The sequence below is a fragment of the Manis javanica genome, chromosome 6 (genome assembly GCF_040802235.1).
Source record: "Manis javanica isolate MJ-LG chromosome 6, MJ_LKY, whole genome shotgun sequence".
In the NCBI taxonomy this organism is placed as follows: Eukaryota; Metazoa; Chordata; class Mammalia; order Pholidota; family Manidae; genus Manis; species Manis javanica.
In genome coordinates, this window is record NC_133161.1 from 5004002 (window position 1) to 5024266 (window position 20265).

The 20265-nt window shown below is 54.0% G+C and overlaps 1 protein-coding gene across 8 annotated transcripts in view; it reads left to right on the forward strand.

Annotated features, from left to right (window-relative positions):
* Window positions 1-20265, forward strand: part of PRKAG2 (protein kinase AMP-activated non-catalytic subunit gamma 2) — a 272371-nt gene that overhangs the window by 150285 nt on the left and 101821 nt on the right. For all 8 annotated transcript variants that reach the window (XM_073238191.1, XM_073238193.1, XM_073238187.1 and 5 more), the window contains one exon: window positions 17009-17226. In XM_073238191.1, the coding sequence (XP_073094292.1) occupies window positions 17009-17226 (218 nt within the window). The remainder of the gene's footprint in view (window positions 1-17008; window positions 17227-20265) is intronic.

The following is a 20265-nucleotide window of genomic DNA, read 5'->3' on the forward strand; positions in this document are numbered from 1 at the left end:
GGCCTGTCAGACACCTGCTGTGAAGGGTCTGTCCTCTCTGGATCCCTCAAACTAATCCACGCGAGGGCATTTGCGTCATCCTGCCCAGAAGATGATGGGTATTTTCTCAAAAGACTTTCTTGGGGAAAGGAAGGCTGAAGAGCACAAAAGGCAGAGGTGAGCGACTTCGTGCTTCTGTGGTCACGTCACTAGGAGCAGGGTAAGCCGTGACATGGAAGAGCAGGTGACTGTTGCTTTAATTTACACAACACCAAGTCATCGGACTGTGCCCAGCTGCAGGCTCTGTGCCAGGGGACACACCCCCCACCCTGCCTCCTCCAGTTATGTCACCACCACAGCCTCACCAGGTGTCATATAAATGTCACATTACCCTTGGCAGGGCTTCTCAGATACCACGTCGGAAACTTGGCTGCAGGAAGGCAAGGAATGTCTGACATCTCCCTGGACTCCCTCCCACCACAGGCCTGGTGACCCGTCCAGGTCCTGTGACCAGGGCCTGGCATCCCACACACACCCAGAGCCCAGAAAGGAGGGGCAGGCAGTGGCCCTGGTTGAGATGGATGGATTCTGACCAAGGGGGACGCGAAGGCATCCCCAGGAAATCTTAAGGGGCAGCGTGAGCATCAGACACCTGACTCCTTTGTCTGGGCCCTTCGTGCCCTGCATGAGGGGCATGTGGAAGCCAGACCGTGGGCACTGGGATGAGGCTGCTGCCACAGAGAGGACCAGGTGGAGACCTGGAAGGGTTTGCAGCCTCCTGGGAGAAGCAAAGAGCAAACCTGTGCCAGAATTTGAACAGAATTCGCACACTTCGGTCTAGCCATGCAGTGAGATCTTACTCAGTCTCAACAAGGAACGGAGCCTGACCCGGGCTACAACATGGATGAGCCTTGAGGACAGTATACTGAGTGAGACAAGCCGGACACAGAGGGACAAGCACTGGGTGACCCACTTACATAGGTCCCTAGCCGGCTTCACAGAGACAGAACACAGGATGGTGGGGGCCAGGGGCTGAGGGCGTCCGTGTTAGTGGGGACAGAGCTTCAGTTGGGGAAGTTGTGGAGGCGGATGGTGGTGACACCTGACAACAACACGAATGCACCTAATGCCACTTACTTGTACACTTAAAAGTGGTAAGATGGTCAACTTAATGTTCTTTATATATTACTGCAACTAAAAATGTTTTTTTAAAAGATAGTTCTGATCAACAAATTAGCTTATTCAGAAAGTCTTACAAATCTATTTCCTGGATAGTCTTAAGTATTCATGTCTTTAGCAGATAAGTTTCTAAGAAAAAAAAAGTCTTGTTTTCCCACAATGTTTTAAAAAGTGGGCAAAGCCCCAGTGGCGACACAGTTGCACAGAGCCCACTGCTTGGCTTGGGTGGCTGCTGCGAGAGTGCGGGGCAGGCCAGCTCCCAGGGATGGGGCCAGGAGGGCACAGAGGCAGGCACCGTCCCCTGCAGGAGCCACCCTGGGACAGCAGCCACTCGGTCAGGGCCTTGCCCTCACGCCTCTGCTCTGGAAGCCTGGCACCCCCAGGAGAGTCCCAGCATCTCCCAGAGGCTTGGCTCCGGCCTCCTGCACCGACCCCAGGCAGCTGGGTGTCGCAGGGCTTTTCTGTGTGCCCAGACCTACACCAGGAGCCCCTTGTTGAAGGTAGTCACTCGCTGACTTGACCCAGGCTGTGGGGGCTGCTCTGTGTTGAATGTGAGGTTGGGTGAGCCTGTCAGCCAGGGCCTCACTCGGTCCGCTCTCCCTACCCACTCCTCCGCTTCTGCCACCTTTGAACTCTCTCCACCATCTCTCCCTTCCCCGCAGTATGGAGGGCACAGGCTGGCAGGCTCATAGGCTCCCGGAGCCAAGACCCCACTCTTCCCCAACCCTGCTCAGCAGTGGTCGGTCTGTCCTGTCTCCCAAGATGGTCTTTGGGCTGAAAGAGGTGGATTCCAGCTGCTATTGTTAGCAGAGCTCGGGCCCCTGGGCCAAGTCAGCACTTCTGTTGTGACGCATAGGAGGCCCCCTCAGGGCCCGACCACTGTCCTTCAAGGCCCTGCGCGAATGGCCCCAGGCCTCCCCAGTAGTCCAGGCCGCACGACAGCCCCCCTCAAACTCTTGGTAGAGCAGTTACAGTCAGGCTTATTGATTATAGCTTTAGTACAGTAAAACTCACCCTAAAGTTTCAGTGTACAGTTCTGTGAGTTTTGACACACATATAATTATACACTCACCGCCACCATCAAGATATGGAACAGATCCATCGCCCCAAAAAAGTTCCCTTACACCCCTTTAAAGTTAACTTTTCCCTTGTCCTCAACCCTGCAACCTATAATTTTTCTGTCCCCTATAATCTTGCGTTTTCCAGAATGTTATATAAATGGAAAAATTCAGCATATACCCTTTTGGATCTTGGCTTCTTTAAGCAAAACGCATTTGAGGTTCGTCCGCGTCGTCGCCACGATCAGTTCTCCTTGTTACTGCTGAGTGGGGTTCCGCCGGATGGCTGCACCCGTTGTTCCGCCGGATGGCCGCACCAGTTTGTTTATTTGGGTTGTTTTCAGCTTGGGACAACCAGGAATAAAACCTCTACAAACATTTGCACTCGGGCTTTCGTGTGGACACGTTCCCACTTCTCCTGCGAAGGGCATCATGAGGTTGTATGGTCAGGGCATGTTTAACTTCATGAGAAGCCGTCAAACAGTTTCCCAAACCGGCTCCCATTTTGCATTCCTAGCAGCAGTGTGTAAGAGTTCCTGTTGCTCCACATCCTCACCAGCACTTAGCATTGCTAGTTTTAAAATGGATTTTTCCTGTCGAGCAGGGCTGCGGTGCATGCAATGTGTGCACCCCTAGGGATGAACGATTAATGACGTGGGCATTTTTAATGAGCTTCTTTGGCATCTGCCTATCTTCTGTGGTGGAGTGTCTGTTTTAGTCTTCAGTTCGCTGTTTTATTGAGTGATTTGTTCTCTGATTATTGAGTTTTGATAGTTCTTTGTAAACTCTGGATGCAAGTCCTTGATCACATACGTGTTTTGCAAATATTTTCTCCCCCTCACTTGTCTTTTTTCATTTTCGTTACCAGTGTGTTTTGAAGAGCTTAGGTTTTAAATTTTTATGAAATCCAAGTTATCTATTTGTTCTTTTATGGACATTTGGTTGAGTACAGATGTGCCACGGTAAGTACCATGAGTTTTTCTTGAGTCGGGATTATGTGCCAGGCTGGGGGCACAGCAGTAATAGGACTCCATACTGCTCGTGCTCAGCGGCGGAGCCCTGCAGCGAGGAAGGGGCCATAGCACCCTGTAAGTTACGCTGTTGGAACGCACCAGGTGCGCAAAGAGGAGGGTAGTTAACTTGAGAGACGAGGAAGGGCTCCCGCAAGATGAGCTTTGAGGCTGCCGAGAGAATCAGACATGAACGCGGCCACCTGCTCCCCTAAGCACCGAGTCCTGACACTATTTCCCACGTGCGGGCCTAGGAACGCAGCGATGGGAGCCGGGGGGGTTGGGGGGGACTGCGGGGGCCAGAGCCTTCTGGCTGGACTCCCTCCCCTCGCCGCACTCCCCGGGCCTGGCTTCCCCTTGGTGTCACACGTGGAGTGAGTGTTTTCTGGCCAGCCTCTGGTAGACTCACCACCATTACCAGGCCTGGGGCCTTTCAAGTGAAACCATGTGGAGAAAGGGGAGGCTGGGTCACCCCTGAGATCCACCAACTAGGTGAGGGTTTTGATGGGGCAGGGGACCTTCTAGACCCTGAAATGAGGCAGACAGCAGGCTGGCTTCTGCCCACAAAACAAGCTTAAACACGGGCACAGAACATCGGCCCAGCCCTGGAAGATGGTCCCTCTGGATGGGTTGTTAGCTCTCTGCTGGAAGCGCAAGGACAAGTCCAGGTTCAATGCTGTGACCTTTAGCAAGGGCAGCGCAGAGCTGCTGTCTAGTGGTGGTGGTGCTGTTACTGCCCGGGGTGGAGCAGGTCCCGGGGCTGAGATCCTGCACTGTCTGCAGAGGACACACCAGGGTGTGTACTCCCAGCGTGAGACGCCTGAGGCCCTTCTCTGCACCTTGAGGACCTGCCAGGAAACACGGGGGGCAGATAACCCACGGGACTCACGGTCCTTTTCTTCAGAAGGTGACAGGAGAGCCAGGGCTCAGAGCAGCACCATGGAAACCAGTGTGATGGCAGAAGCATGGCCTGGAAGCCTTCCCGGCCGAGGCCCTGGCCCCATGCGCACCCCGACCTGCCTCCCCGGCACCTCGCACCCAGCGGGCCCGGTAGGGGAGTGTCAGGTGATGTGTTGAGTCAACAGACCCACAGGAGAGCCCTGGTAGGAGTCCCGTGGCAGCCAGCTGCAGCCGCACCCCAGAAAGGGAATGCCCACGACTGGCTGCCAGCCACCACCCGGCCTGTCCCAGCCTCAGCAGGAGGCGAGAGCCGCAGGCGTTACTCACCCACACTGCCCCCTCCTTGGGCTCTGCTGAATGTGGCTTCCAGAACAGAGGTTTGCAAACAGCTCCCAGGGTCCCACATCATGCCGGGTAGAACACTATGTCCTGATGTGTCAGAGAGTGGCACATTTGCAAGTGACTTGGGATACACCTTGGGGAGGCAGCAGTGTCTCAGAGCCCTTCCTGGGTCACCCACAGCCCCTCTCACCCATACTGAGTCCAGAGCATGGAGGTGGGAGATCTGGGAGGGCCCCCCAGGGTGAAGTTAAGGAAAGGTCAGGAAAGGTCTAAAGGGGGGCTGGGAGCACAGCTGGAGGTGCCAGGCTTCACCAGCAGCAGCCACTGCGGTCTGCGTGGGGGGAGAACTATCACAGGGGTTCTCAGCAGATCCAAATAGCCCACATTGCAGGAGGGGGCAGGATAAACTCAAGGAATAACTTCTGATTTTAAAAGTCCGCCCTGGGAACCTCAGTGTGCCACAGTCCTCATGAGGCTCCCCGCCTTTTCTCGATTTCATCAAACATTGCTTTTCACCTAGTCCTCAGGCCCCATTTTCTCCTACTGAAGGTCCCTCAGAATGGACCCAGCTACTGTAGAAGCTGAAGCAGCGGGCATCTGGCCACCCTGTAGGGGTGAGGAACTATGGAAATGTCTTGAGACTCCTTGGAAGGCAAACTCTTACAAACCTGGCTTTTGGGCACTAGGAACTGCCATGAGGTTATTTCAGAGAGAAAGTGATTTGTTTATCTGTGCTTCGGTTATTGATTTCATCAGATTATCAAAGGGTCCTGGGACCAAAAACATTTAAAAGTCACTTCCTTCCCAGTTTCTGGGGAAGTTTCCTCAGAAGCTAGAATTAGAAGCAGGTGGTGGACAACCAGGAATTCCAAGAGAGGCTGGAGGCAGAGCGCAGGGAGCCCCCCCGCGGGCCCACAGCCCCTGGAGGAGAGGGGACACCCTGTCGGCACAGGAGGTTTGCAGGCAGCAGCTCTGCCGACTGAGCCCCTCCTAAAGAGGCGTGCATCCAGGCCTGAGGGTCTTGACTCTCCCTGGGGCCGTCTCAGCAGGGTTCATTCCAAGCATGCCCTCAGACCGGACCTGCTGTTTCGTGTCCTCATGCACCTGTGCGTACAACACGGTCTGGCTGTGCCAGAACAGTTTGCCTGGATGGTGTTGTTTATAAACAGGCATCTCAGAGAGATCAAGGTTAGAAAGGCCTGTCTGAACTTGCATGGAATCTGATCCTGACCCAGGGTGGGGCTCTGGGGGCTCCTGCCCATAAATATTCTGGCCCCACCTGTGACCAGTGCCAAACGGCCTTTCCTCTGCTCTCTGGTACCTTGGGCTCAGCAAGCATGAAACTCCATGGGTCTCCTACTGAATTAGTCCCCCCCACCCCCACCGCCATACATCCTTCCCATCGACCTCAGCTAGCTCCTGCTCTCCCAAATCCAGGGTTTCTGAGTTGTGGCCTTCTACTACGCCTCCACCCTGTCCAACCAACAGGGGCCATTGGGGGTGGCCAATGGACATGGGAAGAGGACACTAGGACAGGCCAGCAAGAGCCCTGGGGTCCCACCTCCTGCCTCCTGCTCAGGGCACCTGTGGGCCTCCCATGAGAACATGTTCTCTCCTCACCTACACAGATAGCCTGCCATCCCCTCCCCCGTGGTTGTGACATTGGCCTCTGAAACCTCTCATAGCATTGGGAAAGCACCCAACTGGGGGTCTAAAGGCCCAGGTTACTGCATGCCTGGCCTGGCCCCTGACCCAGCTGATGCCCTTGGGCCTGACGCTTCACCTCTGAGGGCTTGTGTTTCCTCCACTGTAAAATGAGGTCTTGAGGTGTTTGTCTGCTATAGCCACTCACTATGGGTTCCACTAGCTGCGACTCCCTTGGTGGGGACTACGCTGATTCTGTCACATCCGCTGAGTTAATCTATGCAGTCCCAAATGACACCTGTGAATTTTGTGATTCCACAAAGACAGGTCGTCATCAGAGGCAATGGGCGTAGCTGTTTCCCCTTCATTGCCAAGTCCTTAGCAAATTGTTTTCCAGGATCTGTTTTAGATGGGAGATGAATTGTTCTAGAATCCCTCTTACAAAGTAACAGAGTGCTTTTTTTTCCTCCTCCCTTTCCTGAAGATGGCCCTGTAGCTTTAAAATTAAAAGGCACATAGACTTGTATCTTTTGCTCTAGTGATATATCTAGGGTTCTCTTTTGGGTTCGTGAGGAAGAACTCAGACCTCCAGAGGGCCCTGCTCTCATAGATGCCAGGGTGGACACCAGGGTCTGAGGCCCCGCAGCTGGGGCAGGTCTAAGGTTAGCCCTTGCAAAATTCCTGTTTCCTTCCCCCACCCCCATTTTTCTTTTCTTTTCTAATCTACGCATGCAAATATACTTGAGTCCCTGTACCTTAATAACTAGGCCCCGAACGCTACTGGGTCTACAAAGCCCCAATAAAACTATATTTTTCCTGGATTCCTTCTAGAATAAGAACCTTATAAAATGTCCTAAAAAAAAGTTTGTTTTTTTAATAGAACTTTTAGAAGTTCTATTAAATAGAATTTACCACCTTACTATAATGCTTTGATTCCAAAATGACTTGAGGCAGTTTCCAACATATTTTGAATAGTTTCAGTCAGAAAAGATTGTAAACCAGAGTCTTAGAGTCTACAAGCAAAATGTTCGACCCAAAACCTTACTCTAGATTAACACATGAATTGAGAGTGAGCTCAGGGGTAGCCAGAGCCACCGCTTTTGGGTTATGCAGCTCTCCAGGCCAACCCTGAGAAACTTTACCCGTGAGAGAGAGCCCTAGGGGGTGGCGGGATGGACCAGAGAAGGGTATCTTTTAGGAGACGGGCGATTCTGGAACACTCGGAGCAAGGTCTCAGAGCAGCCAGCTGAAAAGGATCAGAGGCCCTTGGGAGAGAGCTGGCCAGCAGCTGCATGAGCACCTGGTGCCCAGGGATGAGGCATGATGCCGGGACCATCTGCATGAGACTCGGTGGCGGCAGGAAGAGGAACTCCCAGCAGAGGCCAGGCCTGGGCCTGGAGACTAGGAAGGAAGAGAATTTGCCCCTCAGAGAAGGGCGCTGTGAGGAATAGAACCAAGGCCCTGGTTCTCTATGGCCGCAAAGAATAGCAACTAGAATTCCTTTAGAAGTTTCTTATCTGTAAAATGAGGCGGTTGGATTCAACGATGGTTCAAAACTTGCCTGGCCACTGTGTTGTTCAGGGAACTTTAGAAACCCAGGGCCCTGGGCTCCACCTCAGACCCACGACATCAGAACCTTAGGAACTGGGAATCTGTATTCTGCAAGCGCCCAGGTGACCCTTGTGTCCAGCTGGGTTTGAGAACTGTGGGCTGAGACCATCTCAGCCGACCCTCGTGGCCCAGACAGTCTCCGCCCTGGGTGTTGGGCTCACTCACCGGGACGGAGCATGGGGACTGCCGAGGGTTTTGAGCAAAACCTTCCCATGGGAAATGGAGGCAGAAAGGCAGCCAACCTTCAATGGAGGAGATACGGGGACTCTCAGGAATGTTCTCCACAGAGCCTCAGAGCAGATCGTCTCTGGACTGGTACGAACGCAGACCACCTGCGCGCCAGGGATGGCTCAGCCAAGCCCTCTCCAGGAGCAAAGGAGAATGGCTGCCTATGTTCGTGCCCGTCACACCCCAGCCCACCAGGGCCACAGAAGTCTAGGGTGCCCCAAGTTGAGTTCAGGTCCCAGAAAGTCCAGTTGCCATAGGACGTAATTTGTTCCTTAAAATCAAGGAGGACCTGGACACCTACTATCCAGGCTCAGGCTTCAAGGTCAAGCCTGTGCCTAGGATTCACCAGGGTTTCAGGTTCTGCCCACATTTCCTGATGACACAGCTTCCTGTTCCATTAGACGCAGAGCTCGGGCTGCCTTTGGTATTCCCAGGCTCCCCTGGGCTTCTCCGGAGGGAGGCGCGGAGAAGACACAGGACGGGCTCCCCGCTGCCCCTCTGCCTCTGGCACTTCCCCATGCCGCTCTCCTGCTCCCTGCTGCCTCATGCCTTTTAGGTTGTTCTCCGTCGCTTCGCGATCAGGTCTCTCAAAACCGATGCAAGTTTACACTCTCATTAAAAGGGTTTGTGAAGCTGGTGTTGCAGGAGCGCTCTGCTCAGGATTCTTCACTACACGCCTTGTAACAAAGTTGGTGAAATCATCAGACCAAAGTTCTAGCTTCCTGGATGTTGGTAGTGGATTTGTGGCAATCATAAAAGTGGCCGTGGTAGGATGTGTATCACCACAGGGAAGTTCTCTTCTGCCATTTCTACAGAAGTAATGCCAAGTGACCAGATGTGGGCACACAGTGATGGTATATTTCTTGAATTACCTCAGGCCACCCTGTGGGACTCTGTGTACTTAGCAAACACCTGTGGAGTCTGTTGATTGGCAGGTTTGGGACCAGGCATCAGAACTGGCTGTGAATGGGCTACACCAGAACCCCCCAAGGGTGATCTCCAGGACACCAGAGAGTCTGAGAAATTAAGAGGGGGTGCGGACCAGAACAGACCTACAGTGCAAACAAGTTCAGGCATAAAAAACATGGGCGTTTGTGATTCTGGACTTCTCAGATCTATGACGTACTAGCAATCGGGAGTCTCTGAGGGAAGGAGAAGGCGGCACCCAGATCTGAGCAGAGCTGTGGGACGGTGGGACTCCACTTACTGGGGGAAACACTGCCCTAAAAGCATTCCATCAAGACCTGCTCACTGGAACTCAGTCAACTTAGGTACTTTAATTTTTCATCTAATGGGAAGGTCTTATTCACGCACAGTGTGATTTGAGAGGGCTTGAGAGGTCCTGAGGAGAAAAGCCCCTTTCTCTTTGCCCTTCTTATGGATCGTCTTTGGCTCTCAGAGTGAGACCCAAGGGCCCCTCGGTGCCCCAGCAGTCTCTCCGGGGAGCTGGAAGCCCTCCCTTTATCAGCTTAGGTTTGCACCCCCTGAAACCCCAGACCACCGAGGAAGGCTGGATTTTTTTCATATACTTCAACTAAAACCACCATATTGAACAGATTGAATGCAGAAGCAGATATGAGAATGTCGCATTCCTCTATTAAGCCAGCTGTGAAAGATGTCTGCCAAAAAGTATAAAATAAATTCCACCCCATTTTTTTATGTTTTAAAAAATACAGATGGGTGAAAATTTGCTTCAGAAAATGATTGAGGACCCCAGAGAGTTTTGTTTATGTGGGTTGTATATATTGGTATCTACTATATTAGAAATTAAAGCTGAGGAAACTTAAAAATATTTAAGTCATTTACAAATAACGATAAAAAACATATTACATGTTAACACTACATATTTTTAAGAGGGTAAAAGGATCCTGAACCCAAATGTCTACCAGAGCGGTTCTCAGAGAGGCTGAGGGTGGTCCAGGTGGGGCAGCCCCAGAGCAGACGTCTCCCAGTCTGTGCTCCGTGGGCTGGGGGATGTGGAGATAAAGTGGATGGGCGGCCTGGGCCAGGGGCATTCTCAAACGCATCCCACCAAGCAGGTGATGAATGACTTAGCAACTCAAGTTAGGCTGAAAGGAAAGTGAATAAATGATTAAAGACAGAGGCAGGAGGGCATCCTGGTTCCATGGGGAAGGCCTGCTCTGTGGAGAGCATTCCTGCCTCCTGGCAAACCCGACAGCCAACCAGTGAGTTGCAAAGAATGTGAGTCTCCTTGACCTGGATACTGCTGGGATGTGACACCCATCCTGAGGGGAAACACCGTCTGATTAACTAACAAGTGGCACTTGGAACTTTCCTTTGTGACCTCAGGCTCTTTCAGATTTCTTAGACCATCCATTTCTGAATGAAAAACCTGTGATTGGCCTTGTCCTGGCCATGACCCCTAATGAATGGCTTCCAGTTTGTATCTCGGGCTGATGGCGATGTGGATGGACTCACAGTGGCAGAGGCCAGAGCCGCACAGAGTCAGACCCCCACCCTGCCGAAGGGCTGGGCTGGCGTTTCTCGCCTCCTCACCGAGCCATGGTGGGGGGACCTCAGTTTTGGAGCTGGCCGGACATGAGCTCTGATTTGAACTTCGGCATGTCAGACCCCTGTGCTCCTAAGCAAGGCAGTCCTGGAGAGGGCTGAGGGTGCTCGTGTCCAGCCAGGGCAGCCTTTCTCCCTGAGAGCTCGTCTGCTGTTACTGGGAGCTACCATCTGCTGAAGACCTACTGTGTTATTTAGTGTTGACTGTGCTTAACTCCTGGTAAATCACAACAAAAAGCCATGGGCAGCTCAAATCTTCAAATAACAAATTGAGGTTCTGAGCTGCTGCCAGCTCAAGTGGTGGGTTTCGGGGCAAAGCCGGGTCTGCCAGCTCCGGAGCCCAGGCCGTCCGCTGTGCGGCAGTCTTCCCTCCAGCTCCCAAGTGGAGGCTGGAGGTTGTCTCGGTCAGAGTGGGAACAGAAGGCACTTTCAGCGGGGACTCTGCATGGAGCTCTCACAGAGGTGCACAGGGACAGGGACGTTAAGGCTTAAACCCAGGGGCAAGCAATGGCAGGAGGCCATTAGAGCCCAGGCCTGAGGGAACAGGGAAGAGGGGAGGTAGCTCGAGGCCAGGGTAGTGGACAGCAGGTGGAAGGAGGGCAGGAACTAAACACACCCACCCCTCTTCTCCACCCAGGCTCCCACAGGGACCCTTCTTTGCCTGAACCCAGGAGCCAGGGAGCCAGCTGCCCAGCACGTGAGGGTCAGTCCCTGGGAGGGACACCGAGCCAGCAGAGAGGCCAAAAAGTGAGGGCCGAGCAGCAGTGTGGGGGACATGGAGGAGAACCAGGCCAGAGGGAGAGCCGAGGAGAGAAGGTCAAACAAGTGAAGCGGAGAGTTTACTCCCTGAGTGGAGGTGTGCTAAGCAGAGCCCCACGTGGGGCCAGGTCTGCGGGCCCGGCACTTGTTTCCTGGGCTGCCCAGGGCTTCTTGGCCCTTTAATGTCTTCTTTTTGGCTTGGCTCTTTAGCAGCAGGGCCCTTGCCTCCCCCGCTGTGGTGTTTTGTTTGATTTGTCACCATCCCCACCATGACTGTCGCCACCATCCCTCCAAACCCAGGGACAATACGAAGCCCTTTGTCTCTGGGATGACTGGTTAGTTGTCCGAAAAACTGCATCATCAAATGCTGCATCCAATGTAAATTGAAAATTTGCTGTTCTCCTTGTCTCTCAGAAAAATAGTCTGCAAGGATGTTTAAAATCAGGAACAAAATGAAATTTCTTCTTCTTTTTTGTTATCTCAGACCATGTGCATGAAAAAGGCTGGTGCTGCCCAAGGGATGGGAGAGCATGTGCACACCACACGGCCATCTGGTCCACTTGGTCGGTTTTTACCAAGGCAAGGGTTTGATTTGCACAGGGGTCCGTGGCCGGTTGGTGGAAAACGGGGTCTAGCAGCGGAGGCTCCTGAAATGCAGGACCCTACTTTCCACCGGCCTCGCTGCCCTTCCTCACTGCACCCCTGCCCAGCTGCACCACCACCCTCCTCTCCCCCCCTGCCTGCCGGCCAACCCCCTAAAGCCACCAGTGCATGGCTCCCCGGTGTCTGGAGCCACTCGTCTGGTGTCTCGTGTGGCTGCCAGGAGCCGTTCGTGTTCCCTCACTGAGCCTATTCACTTGTCCTGGCTGCTGCCCCGGGAGAATCAGAGGCATTGTTCACACTCCGGGGTTGACAGTAGTCCTGAACAAAGTCCTTAAAAAGCAGGAGGGAAGGTGGCCTTCGCAGAACAAAACGGGGAGACTTGCCTGTGCCCCGGGGTTGCGGTTGCTCCAGCCCAGTCCTACTGGGCCCATAGGGAAGTCGCCCTGATTGAAGACAGAGCGGCTTAGTTTCCCAAAGCCCTGCTCCCCCGGGCGTCTGGGAGCTCCCCGCCCACCCCTCCTCTGAACCCGCCTGCTGGGCTGGTAGGTGCTGGCCTCTCAGTGCCTCCTGCATGTATTGCGGATTGGGGTTCTGTCCCGTTTTCCCCAACCCCACTGATTCACCCCTAACCTGCCCTTCCCTCAACCCCTGCACCCACCTGGCCCCAGACAGCTAGCTGGTCACACATGTGGTTTTCCTGAGAGACCTGAGTTTGTCAGATTCCCTGATTAAGAAACAATTGGTCTATTTAAAAGTAATAAGGACTCTGTCAGCATTGCCCCATTTTCCTCATTATTTGTGAATTGTGACAACAGTATTAAACAAAAAAGGTTTAGGAAGATCAGCCTGACTCACACCCCTTTCCTAAGACAGATTCTCCCATTGGCAAAGCAGCACCGAGGTCAGTACCAGGCCCCTGTCTGTCCTGTCTCTGCTCGTCCTGGCTGGCATGGAAGGGAAGACATGTTTGGAGGAAGCCCAGCGCTGCCCAGCCCAGGCCAGCCCCCTACAGGAAGCCCAGCCCCACTACCACCTTGCAGGGAAGCCAGCCCCCACCTCTTATTCCTGGGGCACCCAGTACTCACCTTCCTGCTGGCCTGTGAAACCCTACTTTCTGGAAGAGTCTGTCATGCACCCCAAATGTGATTTTAAGTCTGTTCTTTCTTTGGTAATCACAGAAAAAAGCATTCAGGGTTTGGAGTCAGGGCCCTGGAGTTCTGGTGGGGCCTCTGCCATTCCCTCACTCAGGCACCCAGGGTGAGTAATGTCTCTGCTCCCAAGTTTCTGCACCCTGGACCACACACACACTCCTAAACCGCACTTCATCTTACCTGCCCCCCACCCCTCACCTCCCCTGGAGGGTCATCCTCGGGAATCACAGCAGCGCGCTTCCCCACAGGAATCACCCACTCTGGGAGGGGCAGGGAGCAGGCTGGAGGGCATGGAAGCACCCTTGGGTTTGGAGGGATCTCAGAGCGAGGAGCTGTGGGGACCTGGAGGAGCATGCCATGGCACCAGAAGCGGGGTTCCCACCGCTGGAGGCCGGAGAGCTGCTGTGTCTCCTCCTTCCTGCGTCCGCTTCCCTCTGCCCTGGGGCTGCACAGGGTGGTTCTGGTGCCCGTGTGGGGACAGCCTGCAGGGACGAGAGCGCAGGGGGGCCAGGCCCTGCCCTCCTGCTTCTCCGGCTGAGGACGGCCTCCCTGGAGCTGGCGCCGAGGCGGCTGGGCTCTGGGCAGGCGGCGGGAGGTGCTCACATCCCGTTAGCCAGCCTCTTGGCCCAAAAGCAGAACAGTGGCTGAAAAAAGTGATTTTCTGAAGAGATCATACATTCACTTAATGTAAAAGTTGAAAAATAGAGAAGGGCGTACGACAAATGTCTTCCTGCCATTTGTCCCCATCACAGGACACAACCAGTGTCTCCAGATCCTTCCAGAGATGCTGTAAGCATATGCAGACAGGCAGGATATATGCATATGCATTCTTTTCCCCTTTTGTGAAACTATAAACGGTATCCTTCTATACAGATGGCTCTGCAGTTTGCTTTCCACTTTCCACTCCATCTGGGAGATGAAGAACAATGCGGCTTCTCGTGTTCCGACGGGGATCACGGCCGGCCGTGTGCAGGCGCCATAACTCATTTAACCTCTTCCTATTGATGAACATCTGTGTCTCCAGTCCCTGCCTTTAAAAGCGCCGCAGTAATGAATGACCCCATTCACTCTCCATTTAGCAATTATACAAATGTGTCTGGGGAAGAAATTCCCAGAAGCTGAATTGTCGGGCCAGGGAACATGTGCATTTGTAGTTTTGACAGATACTGCCAAAATGCCTCCACAGAGGTACATATTTCCTCTGGGCTGCCAAAAATTCCCATGGGGGTGTGGCCTGAGCCAGACAGTCTGAGCTGGGTTGGGGGTAAGGCCCCAGGCAAGCAGGGGATGAGGCGCCTTCATTGGGCCCGGTGTCAGGGTAGATATGGGGGGGTGATCACTGGGGCCAGCCCCTCCCTCTGCATGAAGAACCCAGGCCCCCAGAGGGGCTTTGCCTAAGGGGCTCTCACAAGGTGTTAGGATGTGGTTGGTGGCACAAGCTTCCGAGCCAAAACTGTCCCCTTCTGTCAGATCCCAGCGCTCACCCTCGGAAGGTAGGGCAGGCCCCAGGAAAGCACCCAACTGGCCTCTGTGTTCGGTGGCTGGGGCGAAAGCTGGGAGCACAGACCATAAAATTTCTTGCTCAACCACGATGCTGGGACAAGCCTGCTCTAGGCCACGCTATATGAGGATCAGGCCGTTGCACCCACTCTGGACCCACCACCACCCCTGGGGGCCTGAGGCCTGGGAGGTGACCCGGCCCTGCAAACAAAACACCATGACATGTCCCTCTCCTGGTCCCCGCAGAGCCCCCCTGGAGGGTGCGGCACGCCCTTCCTGAGGTTTGGCTGGCATCCTCATTCCTCACCGGTCTGTGGCCTCTCCGGGGTGCGCTGGGGCCACGGCCTGGGCCTGGCCTGGAGAAGGGCCCAGAGCCGGCCAGGCCGCCCCCTTGTCACTCTGCCTGCTGAGCCACCCATCTGCCGCATTGCTGCTCACCCTCAGACCTACTGCTCGCCTCCCACCCAGCCCACCTCTCAGCATGCCTAGCTTCTCACCTTTTCAGGGAAAACCTTTGTTTTGAAAAGAGTTTGGGCCCTTGCTGTTGGTGGCCTTTCGTGTCTTCAGTTTTGAGACTTACAAAAGCATGGGTGTCAGACATCTGTCTCCTGCCAGCCTGCGCTCAGGGCAGGCAGTCCCACCTGGCGCTGCTCTATGGGATAAGGGGGTCTCTGGGCAATGATCCCCACGCACACTCTCCGGACACAGGAAGCAAACCTGCTTGCAACTTCCCCCCTCTCTCCTTGCCTGCTGGGCGGCAGCCATTCCCTAGGCACCTCCCCCCGGCCCAGCATAGCACCAGGTGCCACGGGGACCCAGAGGGTGTGGGCAGGACTCCTGCCCCAAAGACACAGTGGATTTTGTTGGGGACGGGAGACTTACATCCTGTCCTACCCGGTCTTAGTTAACTCTCTTGTGAACAGTGGTAATGTGTAGTGCAGATGAAACATGCCCTGTGGGTGTGGGGAAGCAGGCCCAGGGGCCACAGAGTCAGGGGAAGGGGATTGGGTGGGTTGGCCCTGAGGCCCAGGAGGCCACTCAGGGGAGCAAGGATGGAAGCAGAAGAGGGGACAGGGCTACGAGGAGGGGAGCCTGGGCACGGTGCAGAGGAGCACAGAAGGGGGGCCCGGGCCCGGGCTCTGCAGGCTGACCAGCCTGTGTCTAGGTCAGAAATAGCAAGGGGGTGGCCCTTGGGCCGTATTTGCTGGCATCTCTGCTTTGACTTGCATAATTAAAAACTTTTAGATAACAAATGTGAAATAAAAATTTTATTTAGCTACCTGTACGTGTGAGAGAAGACACAAACCCAGATCCGTCTTCTCTTGGGAAGCAAATCAGCATCAGGCGACACTGCTGCGTCCATTTCCCAGAGCTCCGTGCAGAGTGCCACCACACGGGTGGCACAAAGCAACAGAAACTTCCCCTCCCTCAGTTACAGAGGCCACAAGTCTGAGCCCAAGGTGCCAGGGCCGTGCTTCTCTGAGACTCCGGACAGAACCTGCCTTGCCCCCTCTAGCCCAGGATGGCTGCCCGCAGCGCCTGGCGCTCCTGGGCTCGTAGATGCCTCGCCCCGTCTCTGCCTGTCATCGCATGGCCGTCTCCTCTGTATGTGTCTGTCTCCCTCCTCTCATAAGGACATGAGTCACGTTGGGTTAAGAGCCCGCCGTGCTCCAGTGCGACCTCATCTTAATTGGATGACATCTACAAAGACCCTCTTTCCGAGTACGGCCATGTTCACAGGTAGTGAAGGTTAGACCTTCAACATAGTTCTTCAGGGGACACAGTTCAACCCTCAACAACTATCTTATGGCTTGATCAGCAAGATGTGGTAATGACCGCCTGCCCGGACAGGCCCCTGAGGTGCACGAGCCCCGTAGAAGTGGACAGCCTCTTAGCCCAGGCAGGTTCACGTCCCCAGTCCCCTCGCAGTCCTTCAGCCCCTGCTCCCCACCTGCTTCCTCCTGGCTGCTGTCCAGGCCCCTCCTATCCTGCTTGTTCCCTGATGTCTCCAGCGTTCACCTTCATGGCGAATCCTTGCTGCTGTGAATTCACAGTGGCCATGTCAGTGGTGCATGTTTTGGCAGTGACAGTGATAGGAGCTTGCTGGTTCCTTGGGTCCATTGTCATGTGACTTCTGTGGCCTTGACCTTTGTCTCTACTGAAGACTTTATGGACTTTCCTACATCTTATCTCAAGTAATATGGGTTTGACTCCATGTACTTCCGGCACCATGCTTTGTAGGGATCAAACACACACAATGAGGGAGAATGCATGGGTAAGAGGTCTTCATGAGACAGCTCCTGAGCCGCGAGCCCCCCTCCCCACGGGGGGAGGTATCTGTTTACAGCTGATTCTAAGGGATTCGAAATGGGTTTAGAGAAGCTTGTCCCCAGTATTCAGAATTTAATCATTTAGGTTCTTGCCATTTTGTGGCACTTGGAAATGGAAGACCCCCTTCTCTGCCTTCCTGCATCTCAGGCAGGCTTCTAACCACGCCCTGTGGTTTCCTCCACAGCTTCAGGCCACTCTTGCTCTCCATCGACACCCACCCCAGTGGCCAAGCAGCACACGTTTCCTCTCGAGTCCTATAAGCATGAGCCTGAGCGACTGGAAAACCGCGTCTATGCCACCTCTTCCCCTCCGGACACGGGCCAGAGGTACTGCCCGTCCTCCTTCCCGAGTGCAGCCAGGCCTCCTTCAGCATCCCCGGTGCCCTGCGCAACCTCCAAAGCCGTAAGTCTGGGCCTCTCCTGTGGGGGGCGCCGCCAGGCTCCGGGAGGGAGGGCGGAGTCTGACTGTATACAGCCGGAGCTGCAGCTGTGCACGCCTGACCTTTTGGGCCTATTTTCTCATAAACCGCAGGCTGAGAAAAAAATGTGGCAAGGACACAGTGGGCAAATGGAATCAAATAAAAAGCAGTAACATCTGGAACATAACCAGAGACAGTGTTTAGTCCTCTTGGCTTCTTTTTAAAACTCAAGTCATTTTTTAAAAGCTTTATTTGAATTTATCTTGATTGGGATGCTAAAGTAAAAAGTCATAGGCAAAGCAAAAAAGTTGTTAAAAACAGAAATTTTACTCTAATGTTTCAAGATTTCAAGTTTGAGATCATTTGAACTTGGGAAGCAACATGAAAAGGTGAGCTTTTTGCAAAGCAGGTTGTTTGATGACACAGACGTCTGCATCCTTCAGGGGGCGGGATCTGTGGCTGTGACTGGAGGGGGGCTGTGCAGCCAGGGCCCTGCAGCCCTGCGCTTGTGCACTGAGTGTGGAGGCGCTGCCCACAGGTGCCTGCCTGGCTCCGTGAGGTCCCGCGGACACCTGGTGTTATGCCTGGGCCCAGCAACGACGTAGGAACCCTGTAAGGACACTGAAGTCTCTCTCTATGGATGTAACTATTTTAGTCAGCTGTACATTGCCCAGCGCTGCAGTAACAAAGTGGTACAAACCAGTGGCTTAAAAACCACAGGAAGCTATTGTCCCACAGATCTAGAGGCTGGAAGTCTGAAATCAACTGGCAGGACTGTTCCCTCCAAAGTCTCTGGTGGTGTTTGGAGGTTGGGGGACCCTCTCTTCCTCTCCCAGCTTCTGGTGGCCCCAGGCCCTTGGCTTGTGGCATCTTCACCCAGTCTCTTCCTCCATCTTCACATGCTCTTCCCTCTGTGTCTGTGTGTCCAGAATATCCTCTTCTTAGAAAGTCACCACTTCTCCTGAATCAGGGCCCACCCTGCTCCAATGTGACCTCATCTTAACTGGCTGACACCTGTAAAGACCTTATTTCTACAAGAGATCACATTCATAGCTCTGGGGGGTTATGACTTCAGAGCTTTTGGGGGATACAATCCAACTGTAATAGTTGTTATCTTTGGGGAGAAAGATGTATTTGTCACACAGAGGACATACTATTGTCCTTGTTCACTCAATAATGATCCTATTAGGTGTATGCTTAGCAGCAGTTAAGGGCTGAAGGATAAAAATGCAAGGTATCGTTTCTGCCTTCTAGGGCTTACAGTCCCACTGCAAACAGAATCACAGTGACAGTTAAGCACAGGCGAAAAGTCGGTTGGGTGGAGATTAGGGGCGAAACAAATAGTCAACATGGCGGGAGGTGGAAAGGGGAAATTGTGTTGTCTGATAAGAGCAGTGAAGGAGCTGAGCCTAACTAATCGTAGGGTTTAAATAAGAGGTGAATGGAGAGTATCCCGGAAGGGAAAATTAGCGTGGCTTGGCGCATAGAGAAGGGGAGGCCGGGGGTCTAGGAGCAGCGGCGTGGGCTGTCTCCACGGTGAGGGTCTGGTGGAGGCAGAAGGCCAGGAGGTGCATGAGCAGTCCAGACGAGGCCAGTACAGGGCCCTGGACTAGGAGGAAGGCCCCCGTGCTCTTGGCTGCATGGGGAGGTTTCTGTTGTCCTAGGCATTTAACAGAGACGATTACAGAGATAATGGAACATAGAAGAATCCCAAAGGGAGTGCCAGGCAACCAAAGCCTATTGAAAGCAGGAAGCCACTCTTTCCCAAGGGCGGCAGGGACAGTGAGGAGGTGGCGTCAGCAGGCCCCACCACAGGAGCAGGGAACACGCAAGTTGCCTGGTGGAAGCTGGCACCGTGGAGGAGAAGCAGCCACTGGCCATTTCAGATGCCATTAGAGGCAGAGGGAAAGAAACCTGGTGTCCCCACCTGTCTCTGCCCTCCAACCTGTGTCAAGCCTCCCCAGAGGCCAGTGGATAGCAAATCTGGGACAGACAGACCCTGTGGGGGCAATGGGGGCGGGGGAGGAGAAGGGACCGAAGAGGAAAAGAACCAGCAGAGAGGCCTACAGCGGTGAGGAGGGTGTGAGTCCCCAGGTACTGGCTTCTTCCACTGACCAGTGAGAACTGACAGACTGACCCTGTTTAAGAAGAGACATTGATGTGAAGAGAAGACAGTTATTTTAGCTTTGGATCGTTGGAAGTGGTGGTGACCCCGCAGAGCTTTCCATGATCACAGAGGGGTCGTGCTCCCGATGCACCTATAGCCTTTCTCAGGTTCAGCAGAAGACCATCCGGAGGGGGCTCTGGCCCGCTGTCAGCATGTCCCTTGGTGGTGGCTGGAAAGGGCGTTCATAACTGTCTATGCTTCACACAACTGTGAAGCTCCGGTCAAGACTTGCAAGCACGGGTCCTTCCAGGCTTTCCTGGGTGGTCTGGGGCCAGAGAGGACATGTCCAGGTGGCCTCCCTGCGTCCACGGTGGGCGGGGGCCGTGTGCCCTGGTCAGGCCTGACTGTGTCGCCCACACACGTGAGTGACAGCAGGCGAGCCTTCCCCCGGCAATCTGACAGGCCCGAGTGGATGAACAGGAGGTGCTTATTCCAGACAATGGAGTGTCATTCAGCCCGAGGAAGGCGGGAGACTCTGACACACCGTGACATAGATGAACCTTGAGGACACGATGCTGAGTGAAGTCAGTCAGACTCAAAAGGGCCAACACTGCACGCTTCCACTTACTTTGGACCCTAGAGTCATCAGATCCAGAGACAGACCGCAGAGCAGGTGTAAGTCCGGGGAAAGGAAAACCCGGGGCAAAATACCTCTCAAAACCAAAATCAGTCAAAGGGAGAAATAAAATTTAAAACCCGTTTATTGCTTACAAACTGCAATCCAGGGCCATCTCTCTCCTCTGCCCCCGAAGAAGCCAGCCAGCAAGCCAGCCCCCCACCCTTAAGCTCTCAGGCTCAGACACACCCTCGGTTGCCCATGTAATTACCTGCTGATATGGAGATGAGCTTCTTTCCT